Source organism: Pogoniulus pusillus, chromosome 11 (genome assembly GCF_015220805.1).
Source record: "Pogoniulus pusillus isolate bPogPus1 chromosome 11, bPogPus1.pri, whole genome shotgun sequence".
Taxonomy (NCBI): domain Eukaryota; kingdom Metazoa; phylum Chordata; class Aves; order Piciformes; family Lybiidae; genus Pogoniulus; species Pogoniulus pusillus.
The window spans coordinates 24,943,304-24,966,560 of record NC_087274.1 but is presented as its reverse complement, the minus strand read 5'-3'; the positions used below and the strand labels follow the sequence as shown (position 1 = coordinate 24,966,560).

The 23,257-nt window shown below is 46.8% G+C and overlaps 1 protein-coding gene across 10 annotated transcripts in view; it reads left to right on the top strand.

Moving 5' to 3' along the window:
* CTBP1 (C-terminal binding protein 1) overlaps positions 1 to 23,257 on the top strand; it is a 198,364-nt gene that overhangs the window by 134,741 nt on the left and 40,366 nt on the right. For 2 of the 10 annotated variants that reach the window (XM_064151530.1, XM_064151531.1), the window contains exon 1: positions 6,241 to 6,419. The exons of the other annotated variants lie outside the window; for them this stretch is intronic. In XM_064151530.1, the coding sequence (XP_064007600.1) occupies positions 6,380 to 6,419 (40 nt within the window). In that variant the 5' untranslated portion in view covers positions 6,241 to 6,379. Of the gene's footprint in view, positions 1 to 6,240; positions 6,420 to 23,257 lie in introns of those variants that run through there. 10 annotated transcript variants of the gene reach the window in all.

The window sequence follows — 23,257 nt, the reverse complement described above, 5'->3', positions numbered from 1 at the left end:
CTATTCTCTGTATTACCTGTGAAATTATTGCCACCAGACGAGTTCTTGAATCAGCTGCATGCTTGCAGGGTTTGATCCCTTCAGTTGGGTTTAATGTCTGTGTCTGTCTCTCTGCATGCAGAATTCAGCAGCACAAAGAGTATCACTTTTTCATTGTAATTTAAAGAGACAATCAGATGTCATAAGTATTCTCCCAGAGTCTGAGCCTGCTGCCCTTAATCATCTAGAAAATAATACTTTGCATCATGACCAGGCCCAGACTGATTTAAAACTTGAAGCAAATTACTGCTCAATAGTAATTTGCTACAATCCAGTTCTCTAAAAGTAAATGCAGAATGTTGTTATGCTGCTTCATTATGTTGAAAGCATAGTGCATTATAATTTTTAATGAAGTTTTCAGTGTAATAGATTCTTTTCAAATGCCTTTTTTGAACACCTTGGGAGACAGCTGCATCACTGGCTGACTGAGGGGCTGTCTACTGCCCAGATAATTTTATTAGTAGCTAAAGTTGAATTTTTCAGGACATCATTAGCAGTAGGAGCCTCAGCGTAGTATCACTGCAGTGTGTACAGCCTGAAGTGAGCTCCAAGATCCCAGACAGGTGAGAAGGAAAAAATCTTCCCCTGGGTTACTAACCCACTTTTTGTTCTTTCATGCTAATTGACTGTTGGTTCCTGGGAACACAGCTTGTGCTGCTTTTCTCCTTTAGCTCATCCAATGTCAAATCCCCAAAGCAGACCTGCCAGCACAGAAGGGGGCCAGCCATATGGGGCAGGTTGCAGTTGTTCCTTCAGGTCTGGATTTATTCCACAATGAACAGATGGACAATGGCCAACATCCACTAATGGTTCTCGATAGGTTTCTTCTGCTGTTTATCTCTAGCTTATTTTTCTCTTCAGGCAGAACACAGAGCTTCCTGGAAATGGTCTCTGAACCCCTCTTGGCTAGATAGAAAATGATATTTCTCATTTCACAATAACCAGAAAGCTCTGAGAGTTTGGTTCCACCCTGGTTCCTGTGGGTTTAGCACTTGTATGAAGAGGGTGAACTCAGGAAGAAAATCCCTTAGTCACTTACTACTGATAACATCGGAGGAGGGAGGGGTTTTGTGTCCACTGGTTTGAAGGGAATTTCTTCCTGCATTCACTCAGCATACTGCAAGCCTTTTCACTTTTGCTGGGCTGGTGTTTCCAGAACAGAGCTGGTGTAGCCATTCCCTTCTGAGAAAAGATCTGTGCACTTGGGCATTTAAAAAATGACTGTCTAAATGGTTGACACAGCTGAACTTCATGTTCATTAAGTGGAACTTAACATGGTTTCTAACAGCAGATGAAGCTCCTCTATTTTATTTCATGCATTTCTTAAAGATTAAGCATTTCCTTTTTGTCAGTTATTGTTTTTCTGATTTTTCCCTCATAGCTTGCTGAAAATGTTTCTCCAGAATAGTCTTTGTCTGTCACAACCAGAGAGAACTTTCACACAGAGGAAGCTGTACATTAAAATACATCTCTAATTAAAATAATGCAACTGCAAAACACAAGTAGGCTGATCCCTGGGTGTGTGTTTTACAAACGAATTATTATCATGTCTGAGCAAAAAGAATTAAGGAAATATTTCATTCCAAAGTCTTCTTCCCAAAATCTAAATCAATTGCATTGATGTGCTTTGATTACACATTTTAAAGATCTGGTTTTAGAAGAAAGTTTCAACATTGGGGCTGCTTTATCCAACCACTCTTTTCTTCTGACAGCAATCCTTTCTAGGATCTCCTAATCACATCTGCAAGATTCACCCTTCACAAAAGTTCAGATATTCCCTTGAAATGTAACTGCACAGTTTGATGTAAAAATGCACAAAGCTTTTGAAATGATGGCTTTAAAAACTCTTGTGATGCACAAGGGGTTTTTGGAAATGAGGCAAAACCACGTGTGGAAGAGGCAGCAGACACAGCTCTGACAAACCAAAGAAAACCTGCAAGTCCACAATCACAGTATCGAGCTGTGAGGATATAGTCAGACCTCATTACTCACTTTAGAGAGCATTCAACATGCATCTTGGCTCCTTGCTCGGGCCGTACAACTGTAAAACTCCCTCTTTCAGCATCTTCAAAGTCACATCTGCTAAAGATATCCTACCCCAATGTATCTAATTTGTGAAAGCCCAAGGTCGTGCCCCTCTGAGCAGACGTTCTGAGGGGAATAAAACTAGTACTTAAATTATACATATGGCTGTTAACAGATACACTTAAATCAATGTATTTACTCTTCAGCACATGTGCTCCTCCAGCTGACTATTAAGGAGCCAAGAAACAGTTTGGGGGGCTCTGCAAAGTGCCATAATTCTTAGTGCAGAACACAGAAGACACTCAGCTGTGTAACGTTACTGTTAAAAAAAACAGTCAAGAGACAGCAGCAGTGCCTAAATGTGAGAAGAGGATGGGGATTGTTCACATTTGGTGGAAGGGTTAGTTCTGTTGTTGCTGCACAAGTCATAGACAGAGAGATGTGAGGATGACTGAAAGTTTGATGACCCAGAGGCAAGCTGGAGAACATAGGGAGTAAAACAGATGGGGGCAGTGGGAGGTTTGACTGGAGTCAGCTGTTCTGCCCCTGCCTTTTCTCATGTCCAGCCTAGAACTAGGCCAAGGAAAGACATGCAGGGGAGGAGGACTGAACGCTGGGATGGGAGAGAGCTTGATTTTCTGCAGCAAAAGGAGCACTGCAGTGTGTTCTGAAGGAGGACTCTTACGTTATTTCACTTTCTTTTCTCTCCTGAGCATCTTCACATAGTTTAGAGTCAGTGCTTTGTGGCAGCTGTCAAGAGCAGGGTGGAGAGACCTTTTGACTGGGGGGAAGCAGGGTCAGATAGCCTCCCTCCATCAGCAGGAGCAAATCAGCTTTCTGCTCTTTGAAAAGAACACAGTTGGTGTAGTTACAATCAGCTGAGGATCCAGCCTTTGAGGTTTTCCCAGGAAATGTGGCATTGTGATGTGTGTGCTGGGAGGGGAGCAAGTCCAGCATCACCTCCAGTGTCTGCGTTTGCTAAGTCTGTGTACAGTCAGAAAGGGAAAAGAGCAAGCATATGAATCCCTTCATGAAGTAGCATAGAGAATACCAAGCTGCAGTATTAATAACCTCCTGTTATTGAATACTCCATCTGTTCATCATGCCAACTTATCCTCACTCAGAGCACTCCCCTTGTCATAATATTTTGTACCACACTCCCCTCCCTCCTCGAAGCAGCAGTTCCAGTTTGGAGCTAAATGCTTGCCCAGTCATGTAACCCCCTCTGAAGAAATGGCCTCATTGCCTCCCTCTGTTTATGTTTCCCTGTAAAAAAATAGAACTGAACTGCTATTTCATTTCTGAATCTTCATTTTCCACTGGTATTTTTTCCCAGAGATCCTTTCCTATCCATATTAGCATTCACATATACTTCACTTGCCATTTCAGTGTGTTCCACCCCTAGCACACGTTCCTGATGATGCTTTGCCACACGGCAGCTGAAGTAGCTCAAAACTGAAATAATTTTCTCCTTACAGCTTTGATATGTATATATATTTTTTTTTCTATTTGCTCACATCTATAAATGGTAATAAAGTGGTTAACCACTTTAAAGTGATTAAACCCAAATTTGTTTATTTATACAACCCCCACGAGGTGCTTGGCGAGATGCTGCCCTTGCGATGCACAGTGAGAAACTGTGTTGTTTGAGGGATGTCTGAGACATCTGTGTGGAGCCACAGACGGCTTTCCCAGGAATATTGAGGGAAAATGAACAAAGTCAGAGGCTGCACAAACTTGCCCTGGGAGTTACCTCCCAATCCTGCTGGATAACCCTATGAAATGGACACTAGCTGGAGCATGATGGGCAAAAGCAAGTTATTAGGGACCTGGAGCGAAGTTGTTAAAGGCTGCCTGGGAATTAAAATCCTTTGCTTGTGCCTTGGACGGATTTCTGAACTCCACACAATTTGGAGGCTAGAACCACCCTTTAGAACCTTTAGGTTCAAGTATTCCCTTCTCAGACAAAAGCAAACCAACCACACCAAACTCAAAAAGCCGAAGAAACTCTATAGCCTGTGAACATCGATCAGAGAAAAGATGGTCTGTTTCTAGTACTGAGCAAAGGGAGTTTCTAGTGAACGATGCCTAGGAGACCCTGGCTACCCCAGGCACTGCAGACCAATCCTAACGAACCCCAAAAGCTCCACGATCTCCGTGTTCAGCTCTCCCTTCCTGTAGGCTGCTTTCTAAACTCGCCCAGGGGCCCGCAGTTTGGGCTGCCGTTAGCACGGGCTGGCCGATACCGTCCCGCTGGAGGCGTGGGGAGGCTGTGCAGCACCAACACTAGGGCAGGAACCGGCCACAGCCTGGGGCGGCGGCGGAGCAGATGTAGGCCGAGCTCGCTCCCCGCAGCGAGCGCTCCCCGAGCGCCTTGCGGCACACACCCCACACCTCGGCCCGGCCTGGGGGCCGCCTGCCCGCGTCTCCAGGCCTGTAAGAGCTTTATCATCTTTCTGTATGGATCCCAGCTCGGAGCTCAGAGAATAGCGCAAGAACCGCGATCTTGTCAGGGCTGGAGCCGCTGCTAGGAACCCAGCATTTTATTTCTGGGGAAAGCCAAAGATGGGGCCTGGGAGAAGGCGGAACGAGCGAGCACCCTGTGGGCTGTCGGCCGATGGTGGGGTGGGGGTGGTGGCTGTAGAGAGGTGCAGAAGTTTCTTTAGGGGCTGGGCCGGAGCTGCCGGCGGCGGGCAGAGGCCTGGCGGGAGGCGGCGGCAGGGCGATGGCGGCGCGGCGAGGCCCACCCTGCCTTCAGCCGGGCGGGGCCGCTGTCAGCTTACCCAGTCGGCTGCGGGGGCGCCTTTTACACTTAGGTTGGCGTCGGCCGCCGCCGCTGTCAGCGCTGTCTGAGCAGGGTTACGAATGGGGGGCTTCGGGGGCACCCCCAATGTGGGGTACATGGAGGGGGGACAGAGGAGGCGGGTGCCTGGGCACTGAGCAGAGCACCTGGGAGTGTGCTCAGACGTGGTTCCAGCGTGGGGACAAAGTGATGATTTTCTGTGTTAGTGAAAGCAGGGGTTAACCCCCCAGCCCCGAGTGGTGGCAGGAGAGCGGGAGGGGTGTGCGGGCCGGGGCACACCGACGCCCATAACCGGGGGGGATCCTGGCCCAAGGCTCTAGCACGGCTGCCGGCCCTCGGTGCATGCAGACCCGGCCTTCTTGTCCCCGAAGCGCCCGTTGGCCCCACAGTCTCTGCTGAGCACTGACCGTGCCCCGGGCCACGTTTCGTTATTTGTTCGCGGCCTTACGCAGGAGCACATGGTACAAACCGTGGCCGATCTGGTGCCGCCAAACGGGCCCGGGGTGTGGGGCTGCCCGAGGAGCGGGTCCCACACTCCCGCTGGGGTCCGGTGCGGGAGCAGATGTGGGAACTGCGGGGCAGCACAGCCGAGGTCGGCTGCAGCGGAGCCGCGGGGCAATGAGGGGGAAAATGAGACAGGCTGGAGACAGTTTGGTATTAACGTGGAGCTTCCCCATTGAGGGGCTGAGGGCTAGGACCGAAAGGGGCCTGGCGCCGATCACCCAGCGCTTTGGGCTTGCTGTGCATGGAGAACGAATGTAGGTATCTCGCCCATTTTCTCCCTTTCCTCCAACGGCAGCCCCAGCCGCGGCAGTGCCCACCCGGACCTGCCGCTTCCTTGGCTGGGACCCGGGATGGTGTGCACTTCGTGGCCGTGAGAACGCTCAGTGACACGAGGAGCACCGAGCATCGCTGGCACTCACCGGGAGCAAAGCCGGTGCCTGGGGTGGGGTTCTTATCCCCGTTAATAGGAGGGGGAAAGGTCTCGGACGGTGCACGAAGAACCGTGGGTCCCTAGGAACAGCAGTGGTTTGAGATGCCGGGAAGAGTGTTGAATAGAAATACCGATGATTTGGGATGCATGGAAGGGTGTTGAATGCAGTGAGCGTTAACTTTGTTGAAGTTTAAACGGAAAAGAATAAAGGGGTGCATCAAGTGCGAGTTCGCTGCGCCCTAAACCACACTGCAGCCTAAACCGGCAACCAACAGAGCGCGGCTATAGGCCCTATTTCACCCGCCCAGCTGTCTTTCCGTCTGCGGTACGTGCTCAGAACCAGGAGATCGAGCCGGGGCGCGGAAGCTCCGCCCGCGGCGGCTGCTCCCCCTCAGCCCTCCGGAGGGCGGCGCGCGTGCGCGCGGCGGGGGCGCGCCTCGGCGGCTGGCTCAGGGGCGCCCACGGAGCGGCCGCCATATGCCGGGGCTGCTGCGCGCCGGGCTAGCCTCGCCGTCGCCGAGCGGCGGTGCCCCCCCGGCCGGCCTCTTGACCGCGGCGGGCGCGGACGCAGCGCTTCAATGGGAAGTTCCCACTTGCTAAACAAGGGCTTGCCTCTAGGTAAGCAGCTTGTGTCTCCTCGCGGCCGCGCCGGCCTGCTGGCGGCGGTGGGGAGCGTGGGGGGAGGTTGTGTGTGTGTGTGTGTGTGTGTGCGTGTGGGTAACGGTCGGCCCCCGCCGCCACCGCGCTTTGTGTGCCTGGCCGCGGCGCCGCCGGCCCTACCGCGCAACCCCCCGCGGGAACCGAGAGCCCCCAGCGGCCGCTTTCCCAGCACAACTTCGCGCGGTGGCTGTTGGCGGTGGCTGGGCTTGGGGGAAGAAAGAATACAAAATCGAAATAGGAGCTGAGTGCGGGGGGAGGTGCAGCGGGGGCTGGGAGGGGGATGCGGCTGTAATTCAGCCATAAATAAACCCGTGAGACGGCGCCGGAGCTGCTTCCAGAATGGTGCTTCAGGGGGTCCTGCCCCGGCCCCGCTTGCCGCGGCGCCCGGCTGCTGGCGGCGGGGAAGGGCCGGTGAGGAGCCGTGGCAGCGCGGAGCGAGGCTGTGCTGCGCTGCTGTTGCCGTAAACAGGAAGTTTAAAAGCTGCCTTTTCTCCGGGTAGAAAAGTGCTCGGGGCCTGGCCGCAGCTATGGTCGTGCTGTCTGCAGGCGGGTTGTGGCTGAGAGGTGAGGCTCCTGGAATGGGAATTGGTTTTGCTTCTTTTCCTCTTTTATTTTATCTCCTTAAGCATGCATTAGCGAGTGCATTTATGGATTGTTGCTGGGTTTTAGGGTAACGTGAATAACATGCATGGGCTGGTGTTACAGAGTCGCTTGGCATAAATTATCATGTTAATCTGAGGGTGATTCTTTCTCTTCTTCCCTCGCATATGAGGAGACAGAATGTCTATTCTGTTTATAAACATTATCATTTTGTCAGCAAATGATAATAAAAGAAGGCTGCAAAGCAGAAAATAAGCCTGTTTACTGTGTAGATATGAGCCAACCTGCTACGCTGCTTTGTTTTCCTCTAAAAAATGAAATTCAAAAGGCAAGATTTCCATCCTAGGACTGGGCTGAACAGAGTAAGGGTAAAAAATTAGGTAAAAAACATTGTTATCCGTGGCAGTTCTCGATATTTCACCTGCCTTAACTTCAGCAATTTCACGTTGCCTTACATTTTGGTGACTGTTGTCCTTATCAGGAAGAATGTTTGCCGTTAGGCCATGATGGGGGCAGCTAAAGATAATCATCCCCTTAGCCTCGTTGAAAATAATGAAGCCCAATAAAGCCAAGTGAAGGTGTTCTTATTTCCCAGGGCATTCCACTTGAGTGTCAGATTTGTCGTGTGGCGATGTACTTCAAGTGCATCACGCTGATTCCTCTCCCTGCTCTTAGAAGATGGAAATATTCTTATTTAGCATTCCAGCCCCTTGGCAGATAGCCCAATGCCCTCACTAAAAGATTTTCAATCTCATTATTGTGTCCCACTAGGAAGGGAACAAGAAAATACTGAGGGAAATACAATTATTTAAATAATCTGGGTTGTGGATTGAAATCTGTTGAGTACTGCTATACAAATCTCTGCCTTTTATCAATAACAAGGGCTCAAAAGCTCTCTGTGAAGTAAAACTGTGCATAATTGTCCAGTGCATCTCTTTGTTTTGTGTTCTGATCCTGTTTTATCTATTTTCAGCTGTGCCTTGGTGAGGCAGCCATGTAAGATTAGCAGCCTAAACTACTAACTTTGGTTTATTTTATAATGTTGCTGTTTATTGACCCTTCAAAGGCAACAAGATTTCAGTGTTGGGGTTCTTTAATGTTTGGCAAACAAAATCCTCTCTGATTTGTTATTATGACAGTCAGTCTGAGTGCCAGTGACAAAACATTGCGTCCACTTGAAATGTGCTGGTGTGTTTCAAAGCAAAATGAACCAAACAGCTCCAAATTCCCACAGCTTTCCAGCCTGAACTGGAAGTAGATGTTTGTGAGGTGGCTGCAGCTCCTAATCAGAGGAGGGAAATGGAGGGAGCCGAATTGTTCCCTCCTTCTGGTCATTCTTAGCCTAAAACAATGCTTGGGACATAAATGGAGTTTCCCTGTGTTTGTGTGATGGCATCAGGAGTGTAAATTGGTGCAGTTAGTGGTGCGTCCTCTGTCCTTTTGCAGGCACCTCTTCCCCCTCCCCACCATGGCGTAGGTTCAATATCCCTCTAGTAAGGAGTGTGTAATTTCACTGGCGAATTGGCAAATAAAGCAGTTGTAACCCTGAGAGGTGCTGCAGTCAGGCTCAACAGAAAAGCTTAATCAGCGAAGCCACTGTTTTGAAGTGAAACTACTGGAGTTCCCTTTGCGTTTTTGGGTGCAGTGTTGCCGTGTGTAGTTGAGGAGCAGAGGACATGCTTTGTGTCAAGAGCTCAGCATCGCTGCCGAGCCGCCGGTGGCGTGACAGAACAAATAGCGAGGGCCCTTGTGTTGTCAGTTTGGTTAGCTCTCCACTCGTCCTGCTGTATCATAAAGATAAATGGCATCTGCCCTTTGTTAGAAATGCACTCTGCTGGGCTTTGCTAATCTCTCTCTCCAGAGTTAGTGTGCTGTTGACAGCGCAAACAGAGCGGTCGCAGGGCTCAGCTGGGAGCGTGAGGATGGGGCTGGATGCTGGGAAGTGTTACCCTACAGATGCAGTGCTGCACTTGCCAGCATTTTGAGATGGGAAGGCAATCCCTTCTTAGCAAGTAAGGACATCTACTGCAGAGGGGTGACTGGACTGGGTAGGCCCTTCTGGGGAGAAAACCGCCCGTTGTCTCAAAGCACCTCTTTCCATTACTACCACGGGAATGACAAAAAAACAGCTTATTTTGCAAGAAAATAGTTTGAACCGTGGTAGATGTACAGAAAAGCAGAGATTTAGTTGTCTCTTAAGTAAAGATGTGATCTTTAATTGACTCATATGAAATACAGTGCTCAGAGCCATGCACGTGTTTTGGGGTAGAGCTGCTTACTGCTGTCCTGTGCTGCCTGCCCTGCATCTGTCATAGCTGTGCTCCTTGGGGCTGATCTGGAGAATCTGGCTGCTGCCCTACCAGAGACCTGGCTTCCAGAGTCATATTGAGGCTTTCAACTCCCAGGCCAGCTGAGACCACTGATGAGGTGATACTCCCCAGCATGTGTCAAGCTTTCAAATCCCATAGCGGTTGGCAGTGCAGCAGCACAACAGCCTTGTCTGAGGCTCCCTAACCTTCTGGCCCTGTAATTATTTATTTAGTGGGAGAGTGGAGATGAGGTTACACTTTTAATACATGTCTTAAAATCTAAGGTGAGGATAAGAGTTGTGGTACAGAGCCCTTTAGCCCTGGCTGCTCTCCACACGTGCTCTCTGGCTGCAGACAGTGCAGCAGTGGATTTGCAGGGTGGGAAGTCAGAGGTTCCTGCTGTGTTTCTGGGTCCCTGAGAGCAAAGATGGTGATTCATTCTAATCTGTGTATTGATCGGGAAAAGATAGCAAACGTGCATTACAGATAAACCTTAAACTAACATTTCCTGCTGAGATACAACCCTCTGCTGCCTCACCAGTATTCCTCTGGGAGAACTGGAGAAGTGCAGCCGCGCTTCCAGCCAAGGTGGGCGTTTTGGGCTCTCTGAGCTGTGATGCTGGCAGGATTTTTTCCGAGGCACAGTAATCCTCAGCCCCTCTGCATGGTGATAAACATGCTCAGCAGAGTTTGGGGGATGTGCGGGATCACAGCGTTGCTGATGTACACCTGATGCGGTAGTGCCAGAGGAAACAAGTGTTTGGGGTGGGCTATGATGTGCACAGGGTGCTGTGGGTCCTGCAGCAGGCTTCTTGAGGTGCTTGTGGAGCCTGTCCTTTGATGTTCCACTTTGTTTTTATGCTTGAAAGGAGTACAAACTTGAGATTGCTTTTGAACATGACCAGAGGCTTAGCTAGTTCCTCGAAGAGGGTGAGACAGACCCTGGCCAGCCTCATTTGCGCTGCGCTGGTGCTATCTGTGGCCGCATCTGGAGCACTTCGTGCCACAGCAGCACCCTCGGGCCCTGCTGCCAGCAGCAAGGCCCAGGCAGGAGCTGACAGCACCCAGGGCTTCAGAGAGTAACTGAAAAACAGCTCACAAATCCCAGAGGAAGAAAGTCTCCCAAATGTCTGCCAGATGAACAGGTTAATTATTTTTGGATATGCAGAGCATAAGTGTTTGTTTGCTGTAGCAGGGCAAGGATTTAATCTTTGAGAAAGAAAACTATAAATTAGGTTGTCTCTTTTATGAAATACTTATGTTATTCCACCTCAAATGTTGCTTCCTGTATTATTATTCTGTTTACTAATTATGCAGTTTGTTTCTTATCAGTGTACCTGAAAATTGATGCATTTTGTTGTTTTGGTCTTTTGCACTAGAAGCGGCTAATGCTATAGCCTGTGTCATAGTGGTGTTTAGTTAGGGTGGCTGGTGCTCATCTCTGCATTTTCACCTTTATTATACCTGCCTTGGAGGACCTTCCTTGCAGTGTACCCAGGGAGGGGTTCTTTGCAGAGGCAGGAAAAGCTGACTGGAGGCTGAGGATGGCTCTCCAGAGTAATTGTAAGGCTAAGATTTTGACAGAAAGCTTTTAGATCTGTTTCATATGAAGGCTTGGTAGCTCTAGCATTAAAACACAAGCTAATGTGATTGTGTAATTTTGTCTGTTAGGTATTTTTAGGGACATTTGATTAGTTCTGTTTACAGGCTGTGGATGTCCCCTATTCATGCCCAAATCACACTCGGCGAGTTGTCACCAGCAGCAAAGTTATATAAGTCTGCAGTGAAGTTGCTCACGCTTTCTGACTGTGTGTGCCAGGACCCACCACGTCACCCTCCTCTCCTAGCCTTGTTAAGGCAGCTCTGGTGCCAGCTCACAAGCAGAGGAAGAAAGCAGAAACCCTCTCTTACCTGACTTCAGTTACAATTCCCAATTCCTGTGTGCAGTCCAGATTTCCTACTGTTGGATGTGCACTAAAAGGGTCCTCCTGAAGAGCCCTGACATGCTCTGATAGGTTCCATCTTCTGCTGTCATATGTGGACACACTCTGTGCTAAGAGTGGTGGGAGGTCTGCCTTAGCAGGGCATGCTGGAAACGTTGCAGTTAGTCCTAGTCTGCTGTGCAGAATGTGACAAGAGCTTGTTTTGCTGCCTGTTAAAGCCTTCTGCAGGCAGCTGAACATAACCTTCAGAAGCAAGACATGTTGGTAGCTGGGGAAATCACAACAGGCAGCCTGGTGTTGTGCACCATTTCCTAAACATGTATAACTTTGTACAGAAGGGGTGGAGACCCTCATCTGTGCCGGACAGTCAGAGCAGGATGCATCCACAGATAAAGCAGGCAGTGGTTTAGGAGAACTGGGGTCTAGGCACAGCATGAGAGAGTGGTTCTCTGAAAACCAGGCTGGTTACTATTGCTGCTGCTGTTTTGGGTGGTTCCACTTGCCCACCCTCCAAGGATGATCAATAGAAATTTCCCATGGCTGTCATCTGATGACAGATGGATCAGCACATCTGACTCTTCAGGCTCTTCCTGCTGGATTTCACCCAGCCGAGGTCCTTTCCGCAGCAGGAGCCTACACCCTGTGCCTGGGCAGTGCACAGGCGAGTTGAGGCTCTGAGCAGAGCCAAGAGAGAAGCAGCACTGCGGGGGATTTTCATCATCCTTTACTACACAAACATTTTATCACTGCAGAAAGTCGTCTTAGCCCTTGGGTGACTCAGAAGTTGGGAGAAGGATCCAGAAAGGAGCTGTGCTAAGATGCGTGTTCTCCAGTCAGACAGGGCTGATCTGCAGCAGGATGTACAGGCAGTGCTGCCCCAGGCAGCTCTTAGTCATGCCTGCAGTCAGGGAGGTGCTGCTGGGGGCTGACAGACAGTAATTGCTTTGCCACTGGTGCAGATCGAGTATCAGTAATTCATAATTGCAGAATTTCTGTTTGCTTCTGCAGGATTTTTACCTGAATATGGATTTTCAGAATTAGCCCTCTGTTTCAAGCCAGACTTCCCTAAATTATCCTTGTCTGTTTGCATACTTGCATCGTGAGACTCAATGCCATAAAGAAAATGTGTGGCTTAGCAGAAACAGTGGTGTGGAGCACTTCATCAGTGCCCAGATGAGTCAAATTTGATCAGGTGGTTTCAGCGACTTTGTCTCTTGCTGAGTATGTAGCTTCAGTCTTTGCAGAGTCATTCAGGACAAAATTGTTCAGCAGAGATAACCACAAGCCAGTCTCCAAACTCTTAGACTTTTTTCTCTCTTTAATCTGTTGAACCAGATGTGTTAAACTGTTTATTTTCAAACAGATAATGAGCATCTTCACATTTGTTGTCTACCAACAACCTTAGTGCCTGTCTGGAGCTTCACTGAGCAGTGTGAACATGTATCACAGCCCTTCTCCCAGTGCTGCTTTTCCCATCCATGTAATGAGTGTAACTGAGGGGTGGTCTCCCGTTACCCAGTGCTGCGTGTGTTCCTTCCCATGCTGTGTCTTTCTCTACCTTGATACGCTGTTTCTTGTTTAAAAGAGGCCATTGAGCTACTGACCAGAGCCACTGCAGCATTTTGGGGTTTGTTTTCCATCCTCATCAAACTCTCTGTGCATGCTGCAGGTCTGCCTCTACTTACTGTGCTCCTTTCCTAGGCTGCATTTTGCCAGCGTTACTGGCCTTTGTTTCAGCTACCAGCTTTTTGTGCAGGAAGTTTTGTTCATTTTGGTTTGTTTGCAGTTAACTTGAGGTTCCTTTCAGATGAAAAAAACTGCAGTATCAATTTTCAATGCCTCTGAAGTGATTCCTGACCTTCCTCCTCAGTCAGGATCTGTGGCTAGTGCTGCAGTGCCTTTATTCTTTGGTTCTGTCAAATTGTAGTTGATCTTTCAGCTCCTCCGAGGCTGCCCAAGCCTGAGTTGTGTTGGATTTGCAGATACTTCTTAATGTGGAACCACTCCTTGTTATTCTAAACCTAAAGCAGCTTCCTGCATCTGCTCTGCTTAGGGTTCATGGTCTGCAGTTGAGGCACCAAAGCACTACTCCTTTGTGAACTTTGAACTTGGCACAATCAGACAGCAGCTTTATGTGTATATATATATATTATTTTTACAAGCAAAGGCAACATCTGAGAAAATAACCTTTTATCAGTGTAGAGCTAGATGTTTTAGCCACGCCAGTGTAGATAAAATGAGTGTCTTGCATTTTTTTGAAGGCTTGTGGGAGGAGGCTCACAATAGAGGCTCCATTGTGCTGTTAGCACTGAGCATACAGGAAATCACAAATTAGCTATGACGAGGCTATTGCAGGGGAGGTTCAAGTTTACTTAATTCCCATAGTATTGTATGGTTTTTGAAAGGGTTTCACAATGCATTGCCTTTCGGGTTTGGTTGTGCATGCTGTTTGTATCTGGCAGTTCTCTCTTCAAGGCTTTTTCTTACCATGTCTTTGTTCAAAAGGTTTCATGTTTTGCATCCTTGAATCCCCATGACTTTTCTTCTTACTGTTAAATACAGAGGCATACAAATACTCTTCTTGTTTATCTCATGACCACCCTGGAGCCATCTAAAATTTAAATCCAGCATTATGTATTCAGCAATGAGAACTATCCCCTCAGAGCAAGCAATAAAACAGGATTTTAAGTAGAAATTCGGAGAACAGTAAGCTGTAAGGCACAACTTTTCCTGGCAGATTTTGATCCTGCAGGATGTTGAGCTCCTCAGCTTCCAGTCGATAACAAGGGGAACTGAAGCGGGTTTGCCAATCCCCTCGGATCCTGTCTGCATCTGACATCCTAAGCCCAGGTGATTACAGGACAACTCTTTTGTTCAAAGATTGGTTTGACTCGGTGCCTGCAGGTGAGAAACAAGTACTGTCATTGAGTTGGGAGAAACAGGGTTATGAGGTCACTCCAAAATCATCACTCTTTCTTAGTTCCCTGAATAAACAAAGTGCAAACCAGTGTATTGGATTGGGCTGGCGATGTGGAACCTGATGTGCTGTGGGTATTGTTTTCATGACTTCGTTAGCATCTTCCCTCTGGAGTAATTTGTAGGCCTGTTAAATTGTGTAAATTAGTTTTCTGGGCTTTATGGCTTTGTGTTTTGGTTTGTTTTTTTTTTAATACATTCGAAAAATTGGTTAACAAATACTTAATAGAAGATATTTTCTTATGCCCACAAAGACTCAAAGCAGGAGTAAAAAAAAACAAGCAAACAACCAAACCCCAAACTGAAAATGAAGTTTTGGGGTTTTGACCTCTTTGAGGATATGCTCTTACAGAAATGCTGAATTTTTCAGAGTGTGGAATGCACAATTCTAGTAGCTCTTGAAATACCCTAAGGATTTATTGGCAGGAGGGGGATGTTTTGTTGTTGTTGTTGCAAGATAAAAAGGATCTCAAAAATAATCTAATTCTCTCTCACATTTTCAAAGAGAATTAGTAAAAAGTTATTTTCCATTTAAAAAGACTAAATTCCAAAACCATCATTCAGCAGTGATTATTTGTATACATAGTAAATAACCTTTTGTGTTATATCAGAGATTTCTTTGATCACTGCAGTGCAGAGTGGGAGTAGCAGTCCATGATACAGAAGCAGCAGCCATATGGTACCTGGTAGAATGTTCACATTGAAGTGCAGTTTCAACTCGAGTCAGTTAGGCTCATGAAGGTCTATCTGAACTCTTGGACTTACTTCACATTTGTTTTAAGATCTACAGGAATTGGCAAAACCCAATGAAAATGTGGTACTTTGCAATAATTTGATACTGGGTGTTTGTGGTCTGGTTCCTGAGTACGCTTAAGTGAAAATCCAACCTCTTTGTGTGGGCTTCATGCCCCTAGGAAAGGTACTGCACCGAAGCACCTCTGTTAGGAAATTCCATCCTACGCAGCTGAACTGATTCACCTTCTTCAAGTCCTTTTCTTTGTTACAGAAGGAGTTTCTCATTGGTACAAATCATAGGCAAGTGCTGATGTGTAGAGCAGCAGACTTTCAGGGCAAATCTAGATACTGACAAAAGAATTTCAAGAGAGGACAGCAGAGACTGCACTACTAGCAATTGTCCTAAGCGACAGTGGAGTGGTCAACTCACACTTGATTTTCTCACACTTGCAAGTGACCTGGGAGTATTTACATCCATTTTTCTGTCTCCAGTGCCACCATGCATATGATCAGGGCAGATAGTAATGATGAGGGCACTCAGGGAGCTGCTGGAATTGGTAGCAGAGTGGGATTCTCTTCCTAGTGATGCTCTTGAGGAGGTGCTTGGTAAATCTTGTTTGTGTCACATCACAGGGAATTGGTTTGGGAGGCAGTGGCCTTCAGTTGTGTGTGGAATCAGTGTAGACTCTTCTCCCAAAGAACAACTGATAGGACAAGAGGAAAGGGTCTCAAGTTGCTCCAGAGGAGGTTTAGGTTGGACATGAGGTATTATTTCTTCCTCAGAAGCACTGTCAAGGTCTGGAATGGGCTGCCCAGGATGGTGGTGGAGATCCCATCCCTGGAGGTGTTTAAAAGATGCAGATATGTGTCACCTAGGGATGGTTGGCAGTGTTAGCTTAATGCTTGGGCAGAATGGTTTAAAGCCTTTTTCCCACCTCAGGATTCCATAGCTCTGTTCTGTCATGATGCCATGCTGGCAGTTCCTGTCCTAGGTGCCGTGCAGGTGTTGGGTGCCCAGTCTGATGCACTCACCTCTTCTTGGTTGTGTGTCAGAGTGCAGGCACTAACAGCAGCTTTGTCAGGTGGTGCCAGCTCCCTGCTGTCATCAGCGCTGCCCTCAGCTCCTGATTTCCTTAACCAGCAAGGCTCTCTGGACGCTGCAGGCACTGTTGCTGTCCAGGAAGTGTGCTGGCTTTCCCTAAGCTGGTGGTTTGTGCAGTGTGGTGGTGGCTGTTTGCTTTGGACTCTTGACTCTTTGTATTGCATTTCCTTAACACATCCATTTGATGTGGATGTAGTTCAGAGCCTGCCTTGATTTACACGTAACTTGGAATAATAGGAAAATGTCAGAAATGTGGAGTATTCTTCGGCTAGCTGAGATATGATGAGGGTGTTTTTCCTGCTGGCCTCTGGAAGGCAGCCAGGTGAAAGTGAACATTCTCATAAGACCTTTGCTGGGGAGAATGAGCAGTGCTCTTGCTTCTATTTGTATAAACACTGTGCTGGCTGGGCTAAGAGAGAAGGGTTGCTGAACATGACATTGTGGCTCTGCTGACAATGATTTTCATGTCATGATTGTTCTCCTGTTATATATTGAAATAATGTGGCTCTTCTGCACTGTTACCATTCAGGCTTCTGCCCAAGGCACTGCCGTGTGAAAAATCAATGCATTCAATGGCTGATCTCGTACGTGGGCAGTGAAACGATACAGCCAGTACAAAACCAGTCTTCAGAAGCTTCCAAAAGTAGAAGGATGTTGGTAGAACAGTAGAGTCTTTGACAATAGATGAAAAGAGGCAAAGGTCTGAAGCTGAGCTGACCTTTCATCTCGCTCAGCTTTGCCACCCCTGATCCTTCCAAAACATAGCAGGGATAAATTGTCAGGGATGTGTGAGGTCTGCTGCTCTCTGCCTGCCTAGCAGCTTTCAGTTGCTGCTGCTGTTGTTGAGTAGGGGTAGTTTTTATGGTAGTAAAGAGTGTTAGGAATGTGTTAAAGCACTTCTTTTCTTCCTGTCAGAATTCATAGCTTTTGACTTTCAGAGTTGCTGAGCAGTTCATGTGCTTGATGGGTTGCCATTTTCTTTTCTCTGTTCCTGCAGAGTGCAACAAACCAGTGACACTGAAATGTGTCAGTGGGGGAATTCCCAACTTCGAGTCCTCTGACAACATTTTCCCATGTTTCAAATCTCTAGTGGCTTTTAATGTTTTCAAGGAGTAAGTAGGAAGAGTAAAAATAAAGGTATCTTAAGAGTCAGAAATTTACTGTCCTGTCTTCAGTTTGTATTCATTTAGAGCACAGGTTTTATGGGCCTTTCAGCTGGAAGTTATTTCTTTCTGTAGGTTTTAGAGAGCAAGTAGTTGAACTGCTGCTTCCACTGCCTGTCAATGTCAGTATCTGGGAACTGGCTCCGTGTAAATCTCTGGCATTATTTTCTGTTCAGTATTTATAAGCTTCTTTGCTCAATATATGTTGCTGCTTTTACATACAGAGGCTCATGTGAACCATACAATATTTTTTTTGCTATGAACTTGTCATGTTTTTCTGCTATAGGACAGAAAGTGGCAACATCTTTTTCTCAGCCCAGAAGCTGAAGCTGTCCATAGACATCCAGCATAGTAACTCGCTCAGGTAGCTGTGTGCACAGGGCTCTGAGACCCCCCTAGGGTGTAGATGCCTGTCCACACTGGTGCTGCAGCTGCCACTCAGCAGCCTGTCTGCCTTGCTCTGCAGCAACTTAGCTGCTGGCTGCACAGTCCAGAGCAGCTCCCTGCCAGGCAGGAGCAAGGCAATGCCTTCTTGGGTGGTAACAAACCCCAGAATCCTGGTGAAGGATGTACATTGCATAGTGACTTCTGCCTTTGTGTCTGCCAGCTGTGGAACTGCTGTTTTTGTACCAGGGTTACCTTTTAGAGGTGTGCAGTGTCCTGCCTTTGTTGTCCAGAGAGTGACAGCTTTCAGAACACTGTCACCATGAAGTGCCACTAGCCTGTTATCCACAGCTGCAACCCCATCCTTTGCTAGTGTGACATAGCTAGGATCTAAATTTCCAGCACTTCTGGTTTCTTTTTATTTTCTTGTTTTCTAGGTTACTCATTTTTGGTTGAATTCCATGTACTTCTGTGATCAGTTGGCATGGAAACATGACTCCTTTATAGGCCACTTGCTTTTAGCATTAATTTGCAGGTAGGTGTTTTTGAATGTGAAAATGGAAACCATTTATGTTCTTCCTCATCCCCCATCATTAATACTTGTGTGCTTTCTGATGCAGTGTGAATTACCTTTCCTTCTGTCTTAGAGGGAAAAATGTGCTGTGGTTTTTTTTTTTAAGAGATGGGTGAAAAATACTCTGCTGTGTCAGGTATAATGTATTTGTCAGGTACAATCTGGGCTCCTCAATTCGAGAAAGAGGTTGAAATACTGGAACATGTCCAGAGCAGGGCGATGAAGCTGGTGAGAGGCCTAGAACGCAGCCCTATGAGGAGAGGGTGAGGGAGCTGGGAGTGTGCAGCCTGCAGAAGAGAAGGCTCAGGGCAGAGCTCATTGCTGTCTACAACTGCCTGAAGGAAGGCTGTAGCCAGGGTTGATCTCTTCTGCCAGGCAACCAGCAACAGAACAAAGGGACACAGACTCAAGTTGTGGCGGAGGTCTAGGCTGGATGTTAGGAGGAAGCTCTTGCCAGAGAGAGTGATTGGCATTGGAATGGGCTGCCCAGTGAGGTGGAGTCACCGTCCCTGGAGGTGTTCAAGAAAAGCCTGGATAAGGCACTTAGTGCCATGGTCTAGTTGATTGGCTAGGGCTGGGTGCTAGGTTGGACTGGATGATCTTGGAGATCTCTTCCAACCTGGTTGATTCTGTGATTCTAAGCTCAAATATAACTGTTCTCCAAAACATTCTGCAGTATGGCACAGGTGGTCCATGTGACTCTCTACAACCTGGTTTATGATTCGAAGGCAGGACTTCGTATAACAAAGTAATTTTGATGCATTAAAAACTGACAGAATGAGTGAAAGAAAGAATAACCAAAGGCTAAATGAGCAAATCTTAGTTTAAGCCCAGAAGATAGGTAATGCTTTTTAATACTGCAACTTTACACCACTTAATTTTTTTAAGAAATGATTTATTGTGGTTACTTTTATTTGGGGAGTGCCCTGTTTTCCTGTAGAGATTTGCTGGATTTGGCTTGCAAAAAGCTGGAGACTTGGTCTGATGGAAGTGAGGAAATTCTTTCATTGGTACTTTGACTTCAGTGGAGTTTGCAGTTTCCCAAATGCAGCTAAATTTGTAGGCTTTGGTGATGCTTGCAGTAGTTCATGATGATGTGATATGCTGTAGCCGCTGCTGCTTGGAGGAAAACCAAGCAGCACTGGCACACACCATGAGGAATAGTTAAGGCTAGTGTAGAGGTTCAAAGCTCTATCAAAATGACAACTGCTTTAAGTATATATAGAAAGGCCTTCAATTATACATTAAGTTAAAAGCACTTGCAGGCTGTCTGCTTTTAGTATAGTTCCTTTCAAATTCTCTAAGATGTGATTTAATCTTGTTCTAATTCCTAACGTCTGCAGACTGTTGGAAGAACTTTATACATATTGAATATGCAGAATAACAATTAAGATTTGGATTAATTTTCTTTTGGCTTGCATTTCTCCATCTCATTCCAGGCTTTGACCACATTGGCTGCTGACTGTTTCATAGGGAAAACAAATTAATTCAAGTTGGTGCTGCTCTTAACTCTGATTTACATCTTTACAGTTCATCTGTCCTGTTTACGGGTGTTGCTTCGCTGCTGTTTCTCTGTTCCCTGAGCTAAAGCCCATGCAGTTGAATTTCAAACCCCTCAGTGTGTACAGGATTTGACACATGTTCCTGGAAGAACTCCAGATAGGCTGTAGAGGAATAGATGCATTGTTTGTGCTGCTGGCCCTGTACTATGCATGTCATGGTATTGCTCAGCAGCCATGTGGCTGCTTTCCTTAGGGCAGTTGGAAAAACAGTTTAAAAGCAAACCAGACTCTATAGCTGAAAACTCCACAGTTTCACTTCTAATGTTGTCTTTAAGAAACTTCAGTGGAAAAAAATAGCTTACATGGTACTGAGCCTTTCTACTGACTGTTTGGAGTCTTTGTGTAGTTACAAGTGGTTTTCTTGGGGGTTAAGGAACTTGGTACAGAAGATGAGGGCTCTGTATCTCACTTTAAGCAGTTTGCAGATCAGGGTTTTGCTTTTTGCTAACCATGTTGCAGCTCTGGAAAGGAGCTGGGCGTGCAGCTTCCTGTGTGATAGGATCTCATCAGGCACAGAACAAAACCATTGCTCCTCTCTGCCCCTCCACCCTCCATTCATAACCAAATGGATCTGTTAACTGAGAAGAGGAGAAAAATAAGTGGATTCGACCCTTCTATCATATGTGTGTACTTGTCAGAGAGACTGGAGACAAGAGACACTTCTGTTGCTGTTATAAACTACATTTTTCTCCTCCTACTCCTGAGGTGCCTGATAGCACCACTGCTCTGGGAAGGGCAGTAGCCAGAGCCGTGCTGGGGAAAAAAAACCCCACTGGTAATTTAGTTAATCCAAATACTAGACTGGAACTCTTCTAGCTTAGACTGGTCTCTTCTTTTGTGTCTAGCCTGGAGAAGAACAGAGAGAATCTTGTGAGTGTTTATCAGTATCATAGGGGTGTCAAGAAGAGGGGGGCAGGCTCTTTGCAGTGATGTACTGTATGAGAGGTAACAGGCACAAACAGGAACAGCGCGAGTTCCACCTCAACACCAGGAAAAAAGTCTTTGCTGTGAGGGCGCTGGAGCTGTGGAAGAGGCTGCCCAGAGAGGTCATGGAGTCTCCTTCTCTGAAGAGAATCCAGACCTAACAGGACATATTCTTGTGTGGTCTGCCCTGGGTGAACCTGCTCTAGCAGGTGGGTTGGACTAGATTATCTCCAGAGGACTCATTCTGTGTCCTTAAAGGAAGAAAATGACAAAAACTGTTAGCTGTGCAGTTTTCAGTAACTCCAGTCATTTTGCAAGCCACTTGGCTGCTGTGAGGTTGTGGTAGGCATGATATGAAGCTAGAAAACAGCAAAGTTAGTTGTCTGCAAGGTAATGATGTGGTTAGAAGTGTCTTGATGATATTCTGTGAAGAAGCTGATGTGCTGCGACTTGGCAGAAAGGAATTTTTTTAGTCACACTTGAAACTTGGAGAGCAGATTTCTGGTGAAAATACTAGTGGGAAGCTGCATGCTCTCAGTGTTCTTAACTTTGAGTAACAGCTCAAAAAAGCCCCCGAGGGTCACATCTCACAAGGCATTGTGGTGCTGCGAAGTTTATAAGTAGTAGTGCTAATTATTAATTTTTCAAACCCCATGGGAACAGGAAGGTGGAGTTGCCTCCTAGAACAGATCTTCAAGCAGCACAGTTTATTCACTGTACCCTAGTCTGGTTTGCACAGCAAATGACCTTGGCTGCTTGTGGATGTAGAATTTTCACTACAGAGTGTTGTTTTCCAGAGTTCATCTCCTGTTCTCAGTACTCATTTCTTTTCCTTTTGTGACTGGGATGACAGTCCTGACCCAGAAGGGACAGGAAAAGTGAAAAGTTTGGTCTGCAGAAAGTATCCTAAGAGCTGCAAATTCCTCTGAAATAATAGTTCTGTAGGCAATGTACCTAGTAAGCAAAAAGAGTGATAGTAGCCAAAGTTAGGGGCCAGAAGTGAAGACTTGTGCTTCTTTTGCAGTGGTTTACCTGCATTAATTTGATTCACATTGCATCCAGAAACTAGGGGCAATAATGGGTTAGGAAGAGCTGTTGCTCTGATGCTGTGTCTTCATCGGGAGGGCAGGAATGAGCTTCATGCTCTGCCCTAACACCCTGGAAGGTAGTCACAGAGCCTTCTGGATTTCTGGGATCCAGCAGTAACTGTTGTCTGGCACTGGGCAGGTCCTAGGCTGTCCTTCTCTCCCATCTCTTCAGTTGTCACAACCAGCAGTTAAGTTTGCTTTTTGCTCTGTGCTGTGTCTGTTTGCTGCGCCACAGAATGAGTTTGGAGAGGTGATTTAAGTTTGCTTATATGAAGCTGGTGATAGTTTGATGATCTTCAGATCAGTTTCCTGTGAATGTGTTTAGAAATGTTATGCTTCTGCATGCCTTTCAGCTCACTGTTGTTTGTCCTGCTGCCGACAGCTCGGGATTCTGAAAATGTAGGGAGGAAAAAGTGAGGTTTCTGATTTTTGGAGATTATTTGCTGCATCGAGTACCTTGCTCTGGTTTCCCTTCCGGTTGTTCTTAGCCTGTTGTCAGTCTGTATTTATTGGAAACGCAGGTTTCAGGGATCTGTTGTGGCAGAAATTGAAGACTGCCACTGTGAGAGGGAGATGGCATTCTGGTGCTGCGGGCTCACTGGCGATGTCCATGCCTGCAGCCTTCCAGGTGCGGTGCAGGATCTAGCTGAAGGGTGCACAGCTGGGGAGAGCCTCCTGGATATGTCACCTGGGTGGAGAAACTGGAGCAGCCTTTTGCCCTGAGTTGCAGCTCCTCATAGTGGAGTCAGCAGTCTCTTTTGTGAATTCTTCCTTGCAACTGGTGGTTTTAGCAGCAGTAGATGTTTGTTTGCAGAGATAGAACGTAGCTTATGCCCTCAGACAAAGCATTTTTATGCACTTGAATAGGCCCTTTTCGAGTTAAAAACTGTTAGACTACAGAGACTATAAGAAACATAATAAAGCCTAGTGAAAAGAATGCAAATACAGGTCACTTTTAAACACTTGGGACTTTTTACCAGTTCAGTGGAAACTTAAAGTGTTCAAAAGCCTTCTCTAAATCTCTTTAGTATGTGGTATGTGTGGGAAGAAATATTTTGCTTCTCCCATCAAGTCATGGAAATAGCTTCTCGTCTTAGCTGTGTTTTTCAGTACAGCTCTGACTGTAATATTGGGACCAAAGCCTTTGTAATTGAAACTCAGAAGTCTCCTTGAAGCAGAGCTCAGTAGAACAGCTCTCTGACATCATGCACTTTCATTATATTATGATTAAATGTAACATGATAACATAAATCTAGCTTTTGCCTTGGGATGCTTGTTTTGTTTGGCACGCTGGCTGTTGTTACTGGCCCGCTCTCAGTCAGCTTGTCGTTTTTGTGCTTCCTGTTTGCTTACCTTCAAAACTAACATCTTTTCAGAAAATCCTGTTTATTCAAGCTTGGTTTGGCTGCAGAGGAACCTAGGTTGGGAGTGCAGGA